Source organism: Mya arenaria, chromosome 4 (assembly GCF_026914265.1).
Source record: "Mya arenaria isolate MELC-2E11 chromosome 4, ASM2691426v1".
In the NCBI taxonomy this organism is placed as follows: domain Eukaryota; kingdom Metazoa; phylum Mollusca; class Bivalvia; order Myida; family Myidae; genus Mya; species Mya arenaria.
The window spans coordinates 72,759,662-72,778,785 of NC_069125.1; the positions used below are offsets into that span (position 1 = coordinate 72,759,662).

At 34.6% G+C, this 19,124-nt stretch overlaps 1 protein-coding gene across 23 annotated transcripts in view; it reads right to left on the reverse strand.

Moving 5' to 3' along the window:
• LOC128230542 (uncharacterized) overlaps positions 1–19,124 on the reverse strand; it is an 81,812-nt gene continuing 62,688 nt past the window's right edge. For all 23 annotated transcript variants that reach the window (XM_052942896.1, XM_052942910.1, XM_052942903.1 and 20 more), the window contains 2 exons: positions 6,906–8,338; positions 1–6,197 (listed from right to left, as the gene is read on the reverse strand). In XM_052942896.1, coding sequence (XP_052798856.1) covers positions 5,152–6,197; positions 6,906–8,292 — 2,433 coding nt within the window. In that variant the 5' untranslated portion in view covers positions 8,293–8,338 and the 3' untranslated portion in view covers positions 1–5,151. The remainder of the gene's footprint in view (positions 6,198–6,905; positions 8,339–19,124) is intronic.

Consider the following 19,124-nt stretch of genomic DNA (forward strand, 5'->3'; position numbering starts at 1 on the left):
TTTTGAATGTATTGCTTTATTTCACCATTTAACTACAGTCTACACCTCTCATGCCAAACGCACTTATTACACAAAAAAGCATCGCAATAATCGACTAATAGGCAAACAGTAAACAAGAAGAAAATAAAACCAAGTTGGGAATCTGTACAATTGTTCATTATTTGTGTTGGAAAAAATAAACACTAATCCAACTAGCCTTATAAACACAAAACTAATTAAAAGCTAGATGAATTAAATGTCTAATATGTCTGACAGCTCTTCTCTGCCATAACAGAACATAACAGAGTAAAATAAACCATAATACGAATAAAACACCGGACAAAGTGTACATAGTAGCAAAAAGTAATTAAACAGAAGTAAAGTAACATTGGTGGAGATCTTCAGTAGCACTGAGGGGTTGGGTAGCCTTAACAACCGGCATTCTGGGAAATGAACATAAACCAGGAACCACTTGTTGTATAAAACATAAGCTCTTACTTAAATTTTCTTTGTCCAGAATTATCTATATATAAATTCGTGAAATTGTTCCTGCAGACAATGAGAACATTCCTTGGTGCAGTCATAAAATATGGTCTTAGTAATCACTAAAAATTGGATTACCTAGTATGACAAAACAATAAAGATATTGTAAGTTTGTTTTCAAATGTTTGAACACAAAAAAGAGTAAATAAACAAACTGAACACAAATGGCAGGAAGAACACAATCGCAAAATAAAAATACCTGAACACATAACAGAGTAATAGTATGGGTAATAAAATAATATAAGATCTTATCTGATAAAATACACATGTTTCTTTGTGTTTTAAAATGAAAAAAAAAATGAAAAAACAAATAGAAAATGAAAATAATTGGTTTTCAGTGATGATTACAAAAGGGACTATGCATGAAAAAAAATTCAGATTACTAATCATTTTGACAACAGAGAAAGAGAAGCTAGCAGCTGTTTCAACAAAATGGCACGAGGATTGGAAGAATTGGCAGTCGGAAGTTTACATCTACATTCACACCAGTCTCATACAGAACACGGATATTCATTTGTATGTATTGTAATGAATAAACCTACTGCAAAATGTGACAAAATATCAACCAGTTATTTATCAATCTTCCTAAACTTTAGAACTAGATGTTGCTACATTTCTAGTGTAATATTATGACAGGTTTTCTTAAACTTAGCTGGATGCAGGACCATTGTTTGAATATCTAACATTTCTAAACACATACACAACAACATGAAATACATCATCAAAGATATCTGTTGAAATAACAGTCTCTGTGGCTCCCAAAAGCTCTACGGTCCGAGTTTGAAAAAGTGTGCTGAATGAGTCCCAGAAATTCTGTGTGTAAGCGATCTGTCTATGTTAAGTCCTTTTTACAGGAAATAGTACAACAGTAGAGACATCTCAGTATGAATTTTACCTTTATAAAAATCTAGAATTTGTTTTCGTTGAATTCTATTTTTAAAGAACTCAAAAACAAAAACATTTCAACCTTTGATGACAACATGGGCATTCTTTCAGGACTGCTTTTCAAACTCAAGGACCCCGCCTACATGAAACCAAACAACAGCTAGATGTGGTAGACAACGAGGGGTGGAGGGCCGACCTCCACCCAGGAAAAAAGTCTCACAACCGTGGGCAACAATGGAATGATATTCATACAGTCACAGTACATGTCCACTAGAGCTAATGCAGAATAACACCAGGCTAGTCACGTTTCAATTAACAATTTATATTGCAATATGTGCTCAGATGTATTATTCAATCAGAAATACTTAAGACAACATCAACAGTTATAGGGCTTATTCGGAAAAAGAAAGCTCGTTTTAACAACTTGAAATAACCACACAAGACACTGTTTTAAAAGTGACATTAAAACCAAGAACCATCCATGTTAAAAATAACATGATGCCATACAAAAATGATTCAATTATCAATTGCAAATCAGTGGTAGCAATTAAAACAGTGTTTTGCACGGCCAAGAAAGGCATATACTTGTATGCGTGCGGTGTGTTTCTGACTTCTGTAAGTTGCATAAGGTAACGAAGGTTGTAATAAAATATATGAGCACATTCTGTACAACTGGTTACAACATGAATAAGTTAAATAAGTACAATACCAGGAAAGAATAAATAAATCTAGTTCTGATGCGGTCATCATTGAAATCTGAACATTTAAATAATGCTAAAATCAACAGATACGTTACTGCCTTGACAAGGTATACATATAAGTGATAGGTTTAACACACTGATATTAATCATCAATAATTACATCAGGAATTAAAAGCATGAATTCAATCTAATATGATAAAAATTTAGGACATAAAAGCACAGAAATTAATAAAGACAATAACAACAACTATAAATGTACAAAACAAATCATTATAAACAAATTACTTTCAATAAAGATCTGAACACATCATTTTTACATAAACTATGAACATATGACATAAATTCCAACTGAAACATGTACATTATTATATAATAAACAAATGCTCACATCTATGTTTACATATCTGTTGCTGGAGATGGTCTGTCCATACAATGATGGAATGAAACGATAAAAAATAATGAAATTATACATGTTACCAAAAAATGAACAATACTGCTAATGGTGGGATACTAAACATAACTGATGGAAACAAAGACGTAGGTGACATTGGGCCGATTGTTCAGAACTTTGTTCAAGTTAACAACATCGTTAACATCATCTTTGTTACTTTTCAAATCACTACTGCGATGGAAGTTGAAAGGAAAGGCTTGTGAACTGCTGTTTTTCAAACAAGATTTGAGACAACTTTTTCAACTGTACTTGGCTCTTTTTTAAAATATGTGAGATCCCCATCACATATTTCATGCTTAAAAGGTAACAATGATGTCGTTAATCAGATTGTTAATCTTCACAAAGTTCTAAACGATTGGCTTATTATGTATTGTCATTCATGGGGAGTTTAGCACTAGGAGTCTACAAGATTTCTATACCTAGTTTGAGACAATTTCCTCCAAATACAGTCATAGTAGAGATCTATTCGTGTACAATCATATAAGTAAAACAAGGTTACAGCATGTCATAGTAACAATGAGTAAAAAAAGATCATGCAGATGTGGGAGACAATGTTCAGTTCGCAATTTAATTTGTACAATATATTATCAAGTACAAGACGTAGAAGTCACTTCGTTATGAACTAGCAAGGCTTTCAAAATGGGAAAGGGATGGCTTTTGAGACATCTTTGTTATAAAATCAGTTACATATAAATGCATCATAAATCTGAAAACTTTACAGTTTAAGTAAAATATTTATCTCATAGTCAAATATATAAGATTCGTAGCAAGCCTTTGAGATGATTTGATGATATGAACACAAATACACTTAATAGTCAACACAGTAAAATGAAAGTCATCAGTGTTACAGATCATAACAAAATTGCGGTTGAAAACAATGCTGCCATACTCTATAGGCACACAATTTGGACATTCGATTAAAATCATTTAAAATGTTCACTCTAGAGATTACTGATATGTTTCTTCTGTTTTCTCTCTTTTTTTAACTAATGATTTCTAATAATTTTCTTAAAACTAATTATAGAATTAGATGACTCGTTGACAACCATAAACTATCCAAAAGCTTCTTTCAATCACTCGAATTTCTCAGCTTTTTGCCATATGAAACCAGATAGAATCGGTACCTTTGGAGTGAATTTGGAAGCAAATAAATGCATCAAATGATGAATCATTAAATCAGCAGTTTAATTGTAAAAAACATTTTGATTTTACAACAAAACATGTTGCGAAGTACAAGCAGAACATTAAGTAGAAAAAACATAGCTGCATGGGACATTGGATTTCATATAAAGTTTGTATAAACTAGCAGTCAACATATTTCAAAATGGAATGTCTTTTGGCCAACTGGATTAAAAGAGAATCTTAGCTAAATAGCACTGTCTTTTTCTTAAACAAAATACAAAACTTTTAAATAAAAAAGATCATGCCATAATTATTGTAAACATAGAAAAACACACATTTGTAAAATGGCTGAAGCAGTTATGAAAAACATCTTTGGTTAGTTGTATGGACATAAGGTACATTGTTTTGCTTCAATGCAACTAAAGCAATAGGCTTTAGTATCTTTCTTCTCCCAAATTTCAAATAGCACTTGTATTTGGTGATTTCTTCACATAAAGGCCACTATTTACAACATAAGAAGTTAGGCTACATTTGAACTAATGAACATATTTTTTTAATCAGCCTTAAAATGTTGTGAACTGGTCCGTTCCTTTGGAATGCTCCTCCGATATTTGGAATGTTCCATGTTAGCACAAAAAAGGGGTGTAAACCAAATGGATGCTGCCAAGAATAATCTAGAACTATATAAGACACAACAGTGTGTAGTTTGCTCGCCATTTTTGTCATCACACAGATAACGTTAGGTTTAATGAAGGTCTAAGACCCAAATACATGAGCTCAACAAGGGATGTGCGGCCGTCTGCAGTTAAACTGTTGACGATGAAAAACAGTGACTTTCAATATGAGACAACAAACATGTGGGTGAAGTCATTTAAAAGATCAGTCCACTAACACTGTTCCTTTAGCACATAAGACTGTTTCACATTGTAATATTACAGAATGTTCTGACTAGGAATATGAATCCTTTTTCATGAAGCATATCTCTCCGTTTCCGTCCCGTCTGACAAGACCAAGCAATTTCTACAAGCCTGTGGCAGGAATCAAGTCAATAAATGAAGACATTTGTATTAAATGCAAAATGATAAACTCTGTAAAATAGAATCTACAGCACACACAAGACAAGAGTCAGTGTTTTTTGTTTTTCAATGCTGAACTAAGCAGTCAATTTTAAACAAATGTCTAGCTATGGAAACAATGATATCTTGGCTATGAATCTATGAGCTGATGTAACGGTATGTTGATATGTCAATGTTTATGTCACAAGTTAAACTTGTTTATGAATGAGACATTTCTAATATTGCACCATCAACTCAATGAAAAATATAAACTCTTAAAAATGTTAAAATACATTTTCTTCATGATATCGGTAACTCTGATAATACTTTCAATGTTTTATGATTTTGGTTAACAACAAATGTACGAAATTTGCTGCCATATTTGCTGCATGCATACAACAGCAGTATGCGAGTGTTACTCGTGTGGGTCTTCATCGTGAATATTGCTCTCAATCACGTCTCTGAGCAGGTCATCTACAGAGTCTCCCTCTGCATTAATTCCCTTCTCTTCGAAATTCAGGTTTGGTACAAGAATACTCAGCATTCGCACCACATTCATTCGGAGCAACTTCAGTTTAAGCAGATGCTGACAGTTAGGGCATTTTGAGCTGTCCTCGTTTGTGCACCTCCCGGTCATGTCTAGGGCGAGATCAAGAGCTCCCTCCTCCTTCCCTTTCTTGCTCAGGTCAATGGCCCCCTCATCCCCCTCATGGTGACGGTTATCGTGGATTTCTTGTAGAGGATTGTGCATTTTGTTGTATTGCTGTTGGGATCCCCCGTTCTGAGGGATGGCATGTTCTTGAAGCCTTACATGCTGGCTCATACCGTTTCCAAACTGTGGGGATACTGGGCCATGTCCATTCATGTGGAAAGGAGGGCTTGGCTTACATGGAAATTGCTTCCCATAGAAGGGAAAGTTCATGAGACTCATTTTGGCATACTCTAAGGATTTCTGAGTGAGATCAGATCCGTCTGGAAACATGTGCTGCAGCGGTGGGAATGGTGGTCTGTGCATGCCATACTGTGGAGACATCTGAAGCGGGGCTTGCTGGTTGCCAGGGGAAACCTGGGGGGACACTGAGGACCGCTGGCTGGGCAGCTGGCCCGGTGACATCATTGGGGAGTTGGAGACTGACATCGGTGTGTTCCCCCCCATAACAGGCTTACCCTGTGGAGACAGCTTGAGCGGGGTCTGATGGAGGGAGGATGGTGGCAGTTGGAGACCATTCATCCCCCCTGGGAATTGGGAGTGCATCATTGGGGAGGCAGGCATCTTAAACACAGGAGAATCACCGGGGATGGGCTGGGTGGCCAGGTATCCAAGACCCCGTGGGGAGCGGGTCCGCTTCTCCTTGATGTAGTATGACATTATGCCATCATGTTTGTTGATGATATGTGACTTAAGACTGTGACTCTGGCTATACTGGACTCCACACGCCCCACAGATGTACGGCCGCTCGCCTGAAGTGGTAAAATAATAAAGGCTAATAAAGGGAATTAAGCATGAAAGAAAAATCTTTATTCAGTGATCAAGATTTACTTCCCTTACACTATTTGGCAATACAGTAAGATTCAGATATATTCATTACGAGTCTGATTTTAATTGCAATTTGCTTTATAATAAAACCATAAGTTGTTTATTAGATACTGCTCACACAAAATGGAGAACCTATTTGTCAAACATAACATACTCAATCACATTTAAGCTATTATAATTGGATATTTAATACATATGATAGGAAAGTTATATGTCTTATAAATGATATAATGAATAATAAATAAAGAATCAATTTCAAAATATGATTTACAGGTTTTGAAATTTATTTGAATAATTACATTAATGTCGTTAAATGCCATAAATAAAATATAAAACTATGAATGATTGATGTGATATGAAATATATTTTTTCCCTCTGTGAATATGAATGTTAAAATAGAACAAAATTAATTAAAATTAATCTGGTACATGAAAAAAAGATGAGATTGCTAAATGACTTAAGTGAAGTCCATCTGACCATAGGATTCCCTTTATATCATTTATTTACCATTTGTTCAAACAACAGTTCAAAAATATCCCGCTTAAAATGTTGTTATTCTGCTGTTTACCACTTCTATTAAATTAAGGCCACAGACATGTATTTCCCCTGGTCCATGTATTTTGTGTGTTTACCTGTGTGTATCCTCAGGTGCACGTAGAGATTACTCTGATGTTTAGTAGTATACGGACAGTGTGTGCACTTAAAGTACATCTCGCCTGTGTTGTCCCCGGACTTCTTCCTCTGTGGGCTCTTCCCGTGGTGGGTGTTCTCTATATGATTCTCAAGGTTCTTCTGTCGTCGAAATGTCCGCTCACAATACTGACATTTCAGATAGTCTTTCTCAAGCTCTGGAGAGTTGAACTTGTTTTCATAGGGACTCATGAACTTGGAGAATGGAAGATCTGGTGGGCTTGCTTGGAAGGGGAACATTGGGAAGCCGTTGAAGGGGCCAGGCATCCAGTTGCTGCTGGAGTTGGGCGGGGTCACGTGGCCTACCTGCTTGATAACACTTTCCCCATTCACTGACCCTGGCTCCATTTTGCTGGATGGTGGGAGGGGAATTCCTGTCTTGCTCAGGTCATCCCCATTGCTTTGGTTTTCTTTGTCAATGTCATGTTGCCCAATTTTATTGATAATGTTATTGTTTTCATTGGTTTCTCCATTGAAAGCCTTCTTTCCCATACTCTGGAGAAGTTCCATCTGGCTAGCCAGGACAGGCATTTTGACAGAGATATCCCCGTCAACCTCATCTCCACCCTCCTGCATGCCACGCTCATCAAACACCTCATTATCACTGTCATCACTCTCATAGTCTGTCTCCACCTCTTTCATACGGCGTACAATGTCCTCAAGGTTTGGTTTTCTTCTCCGCCTCTCCCCGCTCACACTCACACTGGGACTTCCTGTGCTCATCCCATCAAAGTCTGTATCAGACAGAGTTTTGGGACTCAAGGTTGGGGGACTCTTATCTAAACCAGCCTTGTATGCAGCATCTAGGTACATCTCTGCATTCTTCAATGCAACTGATTCAGAAAGTCGACGTCTTTTGGGACCAAACTGTGCCATGTCAATGGAGTCACTTGATTCATTGAAGTCATTTAATACATTTACATCTGATATTGAGTCTCTTATCTGTTTTGTACTGTTAACTTCAGTTTGCTGATCTGAAGTAAACTCTTCAGAAATCTGAAGTTTTCTTTTTGCAACAGGCTCTTCAGTTGGTGTTAACGCACCTTCAGGGGGAAGAGTTGATTTCTGACCTGAACTAGGCAGATCAATCTTATGTGAGTCAGTATTGTCAACATTGTCAGGATGTGGATCAGGAGTCATTGGACGAAAGTTGTGGGTCTGGGATTCTACCACCATATTGCCTTGGTAACTATTACTCCTGCCGAATGTGTACTTTGGTGCGTCTCTGACGTCTGCACTAGGGGAGGGAACTGCGAGTGAACCTGCAGAAGAGTTGTGTGGAAGGGTGGCAGACGGTCTAAAACATGATGCTGAGTGTATGTCCATCATCTTGACAGCATCTTGGTAGCACTTGTATAGTGGGGCAGCTTCGAAACTGAAATGAAATAAAATCGGAAATAGTTTATAAGGTAAAGAAACAAAAATATTTAAAAGGCTTATTTATATTAAAGAATTTGTGCAAAAAATACTTTTTTTTCAAAGCACTTGAAGGTTAACACCATTGAAATATCTTGTCGTTCAATTTGTAAATTCCCAGCTTAGAGTAATTTACTTTTCAATATCTTGTTTTTGCTTCCACATTACGACTTTATTTTAAAATTAATGACTTTCACGACAACTTCATCTTAGGGCTCTCTTGGGCCTGCATTCTGCATTAAGATCTCATGGCAATGTTTTCTTCACTAAGTGCTTAGGAGAAGCGGTACATTTTGTGCAAGGTTTCATTTACTTTGGGACAACAACTTTTTATAAAGAATTATGGCTAACTTCAAATGGAGAGAAAATGACTGAAGAAATTTGCGTAATTGTCATGACAATTGCAGCTTCTTGTCTTTCATGTGAGAAAAAGGTTTTTTGCAGCGCATGATAGATGCTTATTTGTTTTGTTAAAAAACCCTGACTATGTTATTACGTTTGATGCAAGTCATGTACACACACCATATGCGTTACAATACGTACTGAAATAAGTGTGAAGCTGTTATTTACGCAAAATTAAACTTCCAAAGAATTTTAAAGATATTGTAGGAACTATAATTATACATACATATAATTGATTGTCTTAACAAAAAACAACAACTGAATTCTATGGTAACAGAAATGAACATAAATTGCTCGTATTTCCAAATAATTGTGCTGATCTAAATATTAAACAAAATTATGTTCGGCAATTTCTGGCAAAACTAAACTTAAACTGTAACAAAAACGACAAACATTTGTATTTAAAACCAGAAATGAAAGGAGTTTAGCTGTTGTGTCCAATATGAATGAACTTCAGTATGACGTCAGTAACAAATTCTTCCATAATTGTGCATCTTTGTTCCAGAGAAAAATGTCGCATTTGCATTCCATGTGATGATACCAGATGAGATTGTAAATACAGGTGAAAAACTGATGAAACATTGCTAAAAACTGTTGTTGGAACAAGGACACAACTTCATGTACTTGACCATAACTGAAGTTTTCTTACTTTTAAAATGTTTCACAGATGGATATGAGGAGGATAGAAGTTTTCGTTAATAATTGAGAAAGCCTAAAAATCTGGAGGCTCTCATCTCAGCAGTTTTAATCCCTACTATGATTGACAACAGGCTTTAAGCTCGAGAACTCCGAGGAGCAGGTAGCATGAGCATCTCCAGAGAATTTTTCAGTTCAAACCTTCCGATTCTCTAATGGAGAAAATTAAACAAAGAATTTGTTTAAAGTCAGTAGACCATCATAGAAACACAAAATCATGATTCCCAAATGTTCCCAAGGGTGCCATTTCTCTGCACTGTTTAAGACCATATAAAACTGCATCTATTGGCAGAACAAAACACCATGTGCAGCATCATATAATGAACATAAATTACAGACAAACTCTATGTTCTCAATCGATACTTTTTTAAGAAAGCCTATGCATTTGCACTGTGCACAATTTAGAGTTTTTTGGCAATTTCAACTCGGAGAACGTAATTCCCATTGGCTTAATTTTATAAGAATGATAGAAAGAGTTTTCAGATGCTGTTAAAATCTTCGCAAACAAATAGTGACAATATTGTCATACCTTACTTGAGATTTGTCAAAGTAAAAAACAAAGGAAATAACTGAGGCACATTGAGTTTGTTATAATATCTATAAAACTGCTGTTATATTAAGAAAATGATAGATGCATTCCAGCCAAAAAAAAAGGGTGGATGATTATGATGACGATGACAATGATGATGATAATGATGAAAATTATAGATTAAATAAAACAGATAAGTCTACACTGTAATCAATCAAGAAATTAATGGATTCAGATACCGAGAGCTGTACATTCAAGCTGGGCCTATAGAGCTATTTTCCCTTGGACGCCCCTATATGGAAATTCTGTGACAGATGGGCCCTTATTTCAAAGTGTCAGAACATAAGAGCCTTAAATAGATTGTATTGTATATTAATTTGATGAGCTGAGGCACTCCATCATAGACATTAAGAACACTGAAAAATAGTTCCATTTATAAATCTGCCATTTATTTTTCCAGACCATGCAGCAATTGTCAAAGTACTTCGGTACACTATTAAAGGTTTCTAATCATAAAATGGTCATAACTCACCATACTTTGACAATATCAAGATTACGTGACCAGTAGTAAAATTACAGCAAAAGAATGAAATTTAATTCAAAATAGATGTGTGCTCAATATTACAAAACCATCCTCTTACACAAGTCAATTTAAAATTCTAAAATAGTGACATAAATGCATCTTCAAGAAAAGTGCCAGTGTGAATAGAGTGAACAGATTCTTTAAAGTCAGTTACATGAGGAGCAACAAGAATTCTGATGCAAAACCCCTCGGCAATGATTGAGTGTTTAAGGAAGCTGCCTTTGTGAAGGATGATCCAAGCTCACACATCATATGAAAACAAATGACTCCAAATGTTTCAATATTATCAAGTTTCTTGGCATCATTTTAAATTTTCTGTCAGAAAAGATAAATAACTGAAGCTAAATTCAAATTCCACACACAATAATGCTGCTCTTTCAAATCAAGATAAGAAACAATATAATTTCAAAGAAATTTAATATACAAAGAAATGTCTTACCAATCAGTATTATTGGACATGAACAATTACATCTTAACATTTTTGTTTGTTACGGCTAGGAAATATATAAATATTTTAATTGAAACAGAAACAGATGAAATGTCAGATATAAAACCAAATTTTATGAGAATAATAATATATTTTTAAATGTTGTGTATTCAAATTTCAGCGAAAATTTCTGTGATTGTCTGGAGCAGTCATGATGAGCAAAATCAGCATCTTTAGAGGCTTTGTTATATTTCCCCTGGATCAGACCCACTTGTGATATGACCCCTTCAGTTTTCCTTGATTCCGGAATTCTGAGACTCATTAAGTGTATTGATTATTCAAGGGAGCCTTTGTCACATTGTTTTGACGGGCTGGACCAGGCTGTTATGTCTGAAAAAATTATTTGAGTTGCATGGAATCCCTTATGAGCAATAATTGGTATAGATCCCATCTAATATTCCCCAGAATGAAATCGGACCAACATGCATATTTATTACAGCTTTTAATATTTTTTGTTAAGATATTTTAATGGAAATTACTTAAAAAATAATATTTTACTTATCAGCACATATTATCATTTACATGTGTTTGGTATCACATAGACCTCTGTTCATTAAATATGTGTACATCAATGTAACCGTCAATGTGTACATCTCTCTAGTAAAAATGTGTCACAAATGTGTACCGGTACATCTACTTAATCACAAATGTGTACTGGTACATCTCCCCAATCAAAAATGTCTACCAGTACATCTCTACAATCAAAAATGTGTACCGTACATCTGCCCAATCACAAATATGTACTGTACATCTCCCCAATCAAAAATGTGTACCATACATCTCCCCAATCAAAAATGTGTACCGTACATCTCCCCAATCACAAATATGTACTGTACATCTCCCCAATCACAAATGTGTACTGTACATCTCCCCAATCACAAATGTGTACTGTACATCTGCCCAATCACAAATGTGTACTGTACATCTGCCCAATCACAAATATGTACTGTACATCTGCCCAATCACAAATGTGAAACGGTACATCTACTTAATCACGAATGTGTACTGTACATCTGCCCAATCACAAATGTGTACTGTACATCTGCCAAATCACAAATATGTACTGTACATCTGCCCAATCACAAATGTGAAACGGTACATCTACTTAATCACGAATGTGTACTGTACATCTGCCCAATCACAAATGTGTACTGTACATCTGCCCAATTACAAATATGAACTGTACATCTCCCCAATCACAAATGTGAAACGGTACATCTTCTTAATCACGATTGTGTACTGTACATCTGCCCAATCACAAATATGTACTGTACCTCTGCCCAATCACAAATGTGAAACGGTACATCTACTTAATCACAAATGTGTACCGTACATCTGCCCAATCAGACTGATCAAAAGCACAATGTTAAACCAAATTTAGAAATTCTGTTGTATTTTATTTTTATTCTGAATTAATAAAAATACGGACTGCACAGGCTCTTTGGCTGCAATTTAAACCATATAAGAAGATTTTAGTCATCAAAGAAAGTTCTCAAATCATTGGTCAATTAAAAAAGTCGAAGAAACTGTTATCAAATTCCTCATGAAAACATCTGTGAGAGTTTCAGAACAATTTAAAGCGACTGAGAATAAACAGTAAGACATGACTTATGGCAATGCATTCACTGACTAAATTTGATTAAAAATGCATAGAATATTGTGAACATGATAATTTTTGCATCAAAAATACATTGTTTCTGGTGAGCCTCATGGGTTTAAATTATGATCAATACCCTCCAATGGAAGATAATCAGATTTATGTGTGAAATTTTCAACAAATTTATTATCATGGAAGAATATAGCAATAAGTGGTGCAGGAAATACATGCATTCTTTCCAGGACGAGTTCTCCAAATGGCGTTAATATGAAAATTTATCGGAGATACCCCAACATGGAATGCTTCATGTGTCTTTAATTATGTAACACGCTGGAGGCTTCTGCTCTTAAATAAGGCAAAAAATGACATGCTTTATTTCCTCCTGACAGTAACTGTACAGCAGAAATTTGATTTAAACTTAAACATGTGTCTCTCTTTGTATATTCTGCCACTTTGTAAACAGTTCATTATGATTTAAAACAATATTTTCAGATATTTATGAAGAATTAATGAGATAGGATGTAAAATAAGTTTTAATATAAAAAATATCCAAGAAATTTTGGAACATCTTGAAAGCACTAGATAACATGAACTATCTATTTCCCTCTCCCTCTCCCCCCCCCCCCCCCCCTCTCTCTCTCTCCCTTTATATATGTATATTGATATATTTTTAACAAATTTTAAACATTGAAAATATTCCAAACCTTTTGAAAAGAATTTTGAAAGATCCAACAAATTCTCTATTACTATAATGAAGAAACCTTCTAAATATCCTGCGGTCAGTTTAAACTGAATTGCACCAATGTCAATTTTTAAACCTATTGAAAAAGTTTACAGCATCCCAATCTGGATGTACCAATATGTCATAAAAGCAGGCCCCCGATTGGCTGGCTGACCACTGGTCTACTCATCAATCACCAATGAAAACTAACCTAGAAGTAATGATGCCACCTTACAGCAGTAGATTGAAAATTGTTACTGAGGAATGAAGGAAAGCATTAACTACATGACATGAAAATCAGTCTTTTTCCTAAAATTAAATAACTTTTATCTGGTAATAATCATATAATGAGAGTTGTATTAATTAAATAAACTATTAAGAGTACAATCATGCATTCATAAGATCATTTTTAAATTTCAAATGTATTTCAGCATTGACTATAAACAATATTATTTAACTTTTTAATTGTTAAAATTTCACTGACAATGTTAGATGTATGTATGGTTGCTAATATATCTGCATAGAAAACAATTATTTCTTATTTTTTTTAATCTTTCAAGTTTCACTGATGATGTATGTGCATACTCAGCATACTCAGTTTAATTAAACTAAATGAAAGAGGCAAATTGGAAGTGACAATCTGTGTTTGTTATTTTTCAAAACATAAACGCTGCAACCTGCCAGACTGTCTTAAGGAAGTCCCCAATTGTCCCAATAATCAGCAAACCTTTAGGAACATCAAATTGTATGACCACAAAAGCTTGACCCTAGCTGCAGCCCCTCTATCATAGTTCAAAAGGTTTAAGTCAATCAATTGACATTTGCATTTCTACACTGTAACTATTATCTATTCACAATAGGGGCTTCAAAAGGGGCATGAACAATGGCCCAGCAAACTGCAACCCCTTACAGCAGTATGTGTATCTTGTTTCATTGCGTACCCTGCTTCTATGTACCCTCCAATCATTTTGGCGGGAAGGCATCCTCCGTGATGCCAGATTTGTTAAATTTTATCTTCAGAAAAGGTGAAAGAAAGTTAAAACAGACATTGAAGAAGATAAAGAGGGGGCATTACATCATTTGCCCCAGCAAGTGAGAAGGTCAGATGTCTATATTGTAATTAGTGGTTGATGCCCTGGAGGGCATCCTGATTATGAAAACAGGGGAATGGGGTAAACTCAGGGATATAGCTACATTGTTGGGCCTGGAATATTTATCTTCTGAATTGCTGAACAAGCACTGATGTCTTCTAGTGGGGGCTCATTAAAATTAAAGAAAAAATAGCAGCAATAATCAGGGATTTCCTTTTAGGTCTCTGCAATAATTTGAGAACAAAAGAGAAAAATCATAAGAAGTGGAAGTTAAAATCTTGATCCTAATTTTCAAACATGAACAATTAAAACGTATTTCATCACCTGTTCTTTAAAATGTGATAGCCATGTAATTTTCATAATGTCATAATTTTCACATTAATACATGTTCTTTTAACACTTTCAATGTCCCAAGATGAATTCTTTCATGAATGAGTTTTAAAAGCCTATTAACCAATCAAATTACAGGATGATGTTCATGTGACTGAAACTGGGCCAATCATATTGCTGTGGTCAAGCCTCAGCATCCAGATGTACCAAAATCAAATAAAACTCTAAGCCGCCTTAAGTAGATAGTGTTGTATGAATGGCAGCTTTTAAACCAGTAATTCTGACCATTGTCCAGCTAAAGGGGGCGTTGCTGTCCACAGTAGCTGTCTATTTTCTATGTCCAGGACATAGTGGTGTCCCGGAGGTAACCGGACATAAGCCATTGCCAGGCTTTGTGCCTAACTACTGTACAATAATGTAACCTTTTATAAATCTTCAAGGTCTGGTTTCAGACAACTTCCTTTGAAAATGTGATTTCACACAAATTAGCATAATAAATTTTAAAAGTTAGAATGAAAAACTGAATTGACTTCAAATTAGAAAGCATAAAATATACAATGACAAAGATTCAATAGAACAATATTAACTCTAAGCAGGACAACCCATATAATTTCTGTCAAGGTAACAAATGTCATAGGAAAGTTAAATTTAAAACACTTCTTGAATGGCTAAAAGAGTGTTGACTCTTTTACTAACCATTACAATAGCAAAGTAATGACCACTGTCCACTGATTTCAATGATTCTCCCATTTGATCCAATTTAAATGCATTTCCCTCTTTTTACTGATTCTCAATGGGCAGGGAAATTGATTCGAAGTTTTGCTGTATCAAATTCTTATCACAATGCCACAGTTATGGCGTGGACACTATGAAGTTGACAAACATTACCATTTCACTTCTTTTCGTCAGATTTTCAACAATCCATCAAACACATGAAGGCAGCTTTATTACAAAATACAACTGTGTCAATTTAATTGAAATAGTTCTGATTATTCTAAAATACAGCCGATTACTACATAGAAATCAGCAAATTGTGGTATAACATTCCAATTTGTCCTTTAATTAAAAGTTAGTGTATTTTTGTAACTCTGAGATTCTAAGGTAGTGGAAAACAATATTATTTTACTTCTCTTTGAAATGATATCTTTCCCTAACAAACAGTGGTATTTATTGAATTATAAACATGAATTAATATAGGATATAAATAATGAGGATAAACTTTGAAGTTCTGCTTGTATCGTTTTTCATGTGCAGTTTTAATTCTAGTAAATTTCTTTTACTCTCTTTTTAATATGCAATCCTAAACAAAAGAATGTTCATGAATTGTTTTTTCCCCATTAATAAGGGGCTAAACTCAGTAAGTATGTTAACCAGAGAGCTGGAACATGGTGCACAATATGTGTCTTGTCAATGTGAACATTTATACCATGTTCCATATGAATCTGGAAAAAATTCATTTGTACTTTGAATTTGAATTTTTTGAACTTCCATAATGACAATAAACTCAAGTTAGACAAGCTAATCAAACATTTCAACTTTGTCTGTTATACAAAACTTGCTGCCAAGTTATTACATATAAAAATATTATGACAATTGTATCAACAGACATAGGTGAAGTAACTGTTGAATCATCGTAAGATGTATCTATTTTGTTTCATCAGAACCTTACTGTGTTGTGACTAAGTACTGAGACGCCATGTTGGGGAAGGCAGGTCTGCGCTCCTCCCCAGTACAGGAAAGGCCGTTGGCGACTCCCTGGCCTTATCTGATCATGTTCAAACAAAGCCTGTGAAGCTTTTAATAGTCTCAGAAATGCAAACAAAACTTGGAAACCATCTGCCTGTGCACACACTGCCTCTCATCTACCTCGGACAATAAATAGGTAATTAATAAGCAAATGGGACTGGTTGCCAATCAATACTAGGCAAATATTATATTTGATGTATCAGTGCTTGGATATTGATAAGGCTTAATCATTAGATAAATGAATCGCAGACAAATCCAAACATGGTACAAAGGCTTCGGAACGTGGCCTTCTTATAATGCCATCTATATTATTATTGATGGACTAATTGAGGTCTAATAGAGAATGCATTCAAAGATGCTTTTACATAATGGTTTTATTTTTTATTGACGTTAAATTAATGAGGAATTTATGAATACACTTGTTGCTTTGTCACATGAATCGCATGGTGAAGTTAATGTAACTAAAATCACCATAGTTTCAGTATCAATAGAAAACAATTTATAACTTCATCATGGATATCGAATTGTTATAATCCCACTATGTCCATTTTCCATGTACTTATCAGCCTCGGAATACATAAAACACATCTACCCTTTACAATCAAACATTTAATACCTATGCATTAGCAAATTGCAATTTAGACACATCAATTATTCAACACGACCATAAATTCTTAATTACAAAAATATCATTTTTTCCTATGAATATCACATAATTGTATCATAAATTGTGCATTCTGTATTTCACGTCAAATCAGTGTGGATGAGGAGGGTACTCTAGGGACGGGATTACATATCAGTCACCATTTCATACCTATACCGTGATGACACCCCATTAAACATTCATCATGATCAGGTAGTCCTAATGAAATGAATAATATTAAAACAAATAGAACATTTTTTATATTATATGAATGCATGATAATGTAAATTGGTATTAATTTTCATCCACTGAATACATTTATGCATTATCTAAAATGTACTCAATTATGGATAGCTGTTGGGAAAGGAACAGGACAATAACTGCAATTATATTTAAAACAGGTTTTTTTCGCAATTTAACTGTAATTGCATGCAAAAAACAAATTGTCACTCTTTTTATGTTTTTTAAGCCAATTTTACCTATGATTATGTTTAATTTAATCAACCTTCAATATAAATGTGTTTGCGTTTTTTCCTTGTCAGAATTTCTAATTTCCTAAAGGGGCATAACTCCTTAATTTAAGTTTTGCAGAAGTGATATGACTGCCTGTCAGCAATGAACTGTCTCGAACATATATACCAATGTGTATTAAACCTGAAAAATACCATTTTAGGGCTGAAATTCAATCAACCTTTAAACTGTTTAGGAGTTATTAATCGAGATCGAATAAAGAGTTGTTTGTTTTTATTTTGACAAAGTGGCATAACTCCTTAGAGAATTTAGCCAGTCAAGTGAGGGCGTGTCAGCAACTTTAATATGTATTATTGTGTGGAATAAAACCAACTTTACTATATTTGTTTACTGTATTCAAACTACAAGAAAAAAATCATTTATCTTTAAGGGGCATAACTCCTGAAACTGTTTAGTCTGATTGTTGTTTTGCTGTCATTGTAGAAGTAAAACACAACAAATATCTGATCAAGAGTGATTGGACTTGGTTCTGTAGACATTTGTGTATTTTGACCATGTGTACTTAGTGTTATGTTTATCCTTTAATGGTCTTTAATTTGTGGCCTTCCCCAATAGCAACTTAGATGTGAGCTGTTCAGATGATGGGGCTGCTACATACATGCAGTTCTTTCTAAGGATCCTTGCAGAGTCTAAACTGGATTTAAAATGTTGTTATTATTTGAAATATAATTAAAAAAAAATCAAATGCTTACGTATTCATAACTAATGAAAATAGCCATTTTGAGATAAGTGTTGACCCCAAAGTATGAGGCCTGGTTGCATTATCGTGTCCGGATACGGCAGCCATTCTGTTGTGTGTTTCTGGACAATCTAAAAGTTTATAGCCCTCTCAAATAATATTCATAATGAGTGTATATTCTCTGAAAGCCCATAAAAATATATTGGGAAACATCCATTTGGTTGACAACTATTGTGATTTTCCGAGGCAGTATAATTGATATAACATGTTTCATACGTACAGAGTCTTCGCCCCATTAGACATTATCAATAACGTATCTACATTTTTATTGATTCCTGCCAATGTTTCAACACGTTAATTCCATTTTGAGGATATAAAAATAATGAAATACAATAGGTACAAAAATAGATGTATCGTAATCACGCTTAATAGGCATTGATTTCCAGGAAAGTGTATACCAGAAATGACATTGTAAGTTGTTATTGATGGATAAATAAATAGTTTTCATAATTTTACTGCTTTCATCTCTATTTGATTAATTAGGCCCATATGTTTAAACATCAGTAATTGAAACAACTTGATTAAAATAGTCACAGAATTGCCAATTTGTCCTAACCCGGCAGAGGTAGAACCCTTGTTCACCTTCACTAATTTAAAGCTGGAATAATAAAGTGTAAAGGTCCCTGTCTTGTCCTCAAGTATTAAGGTCC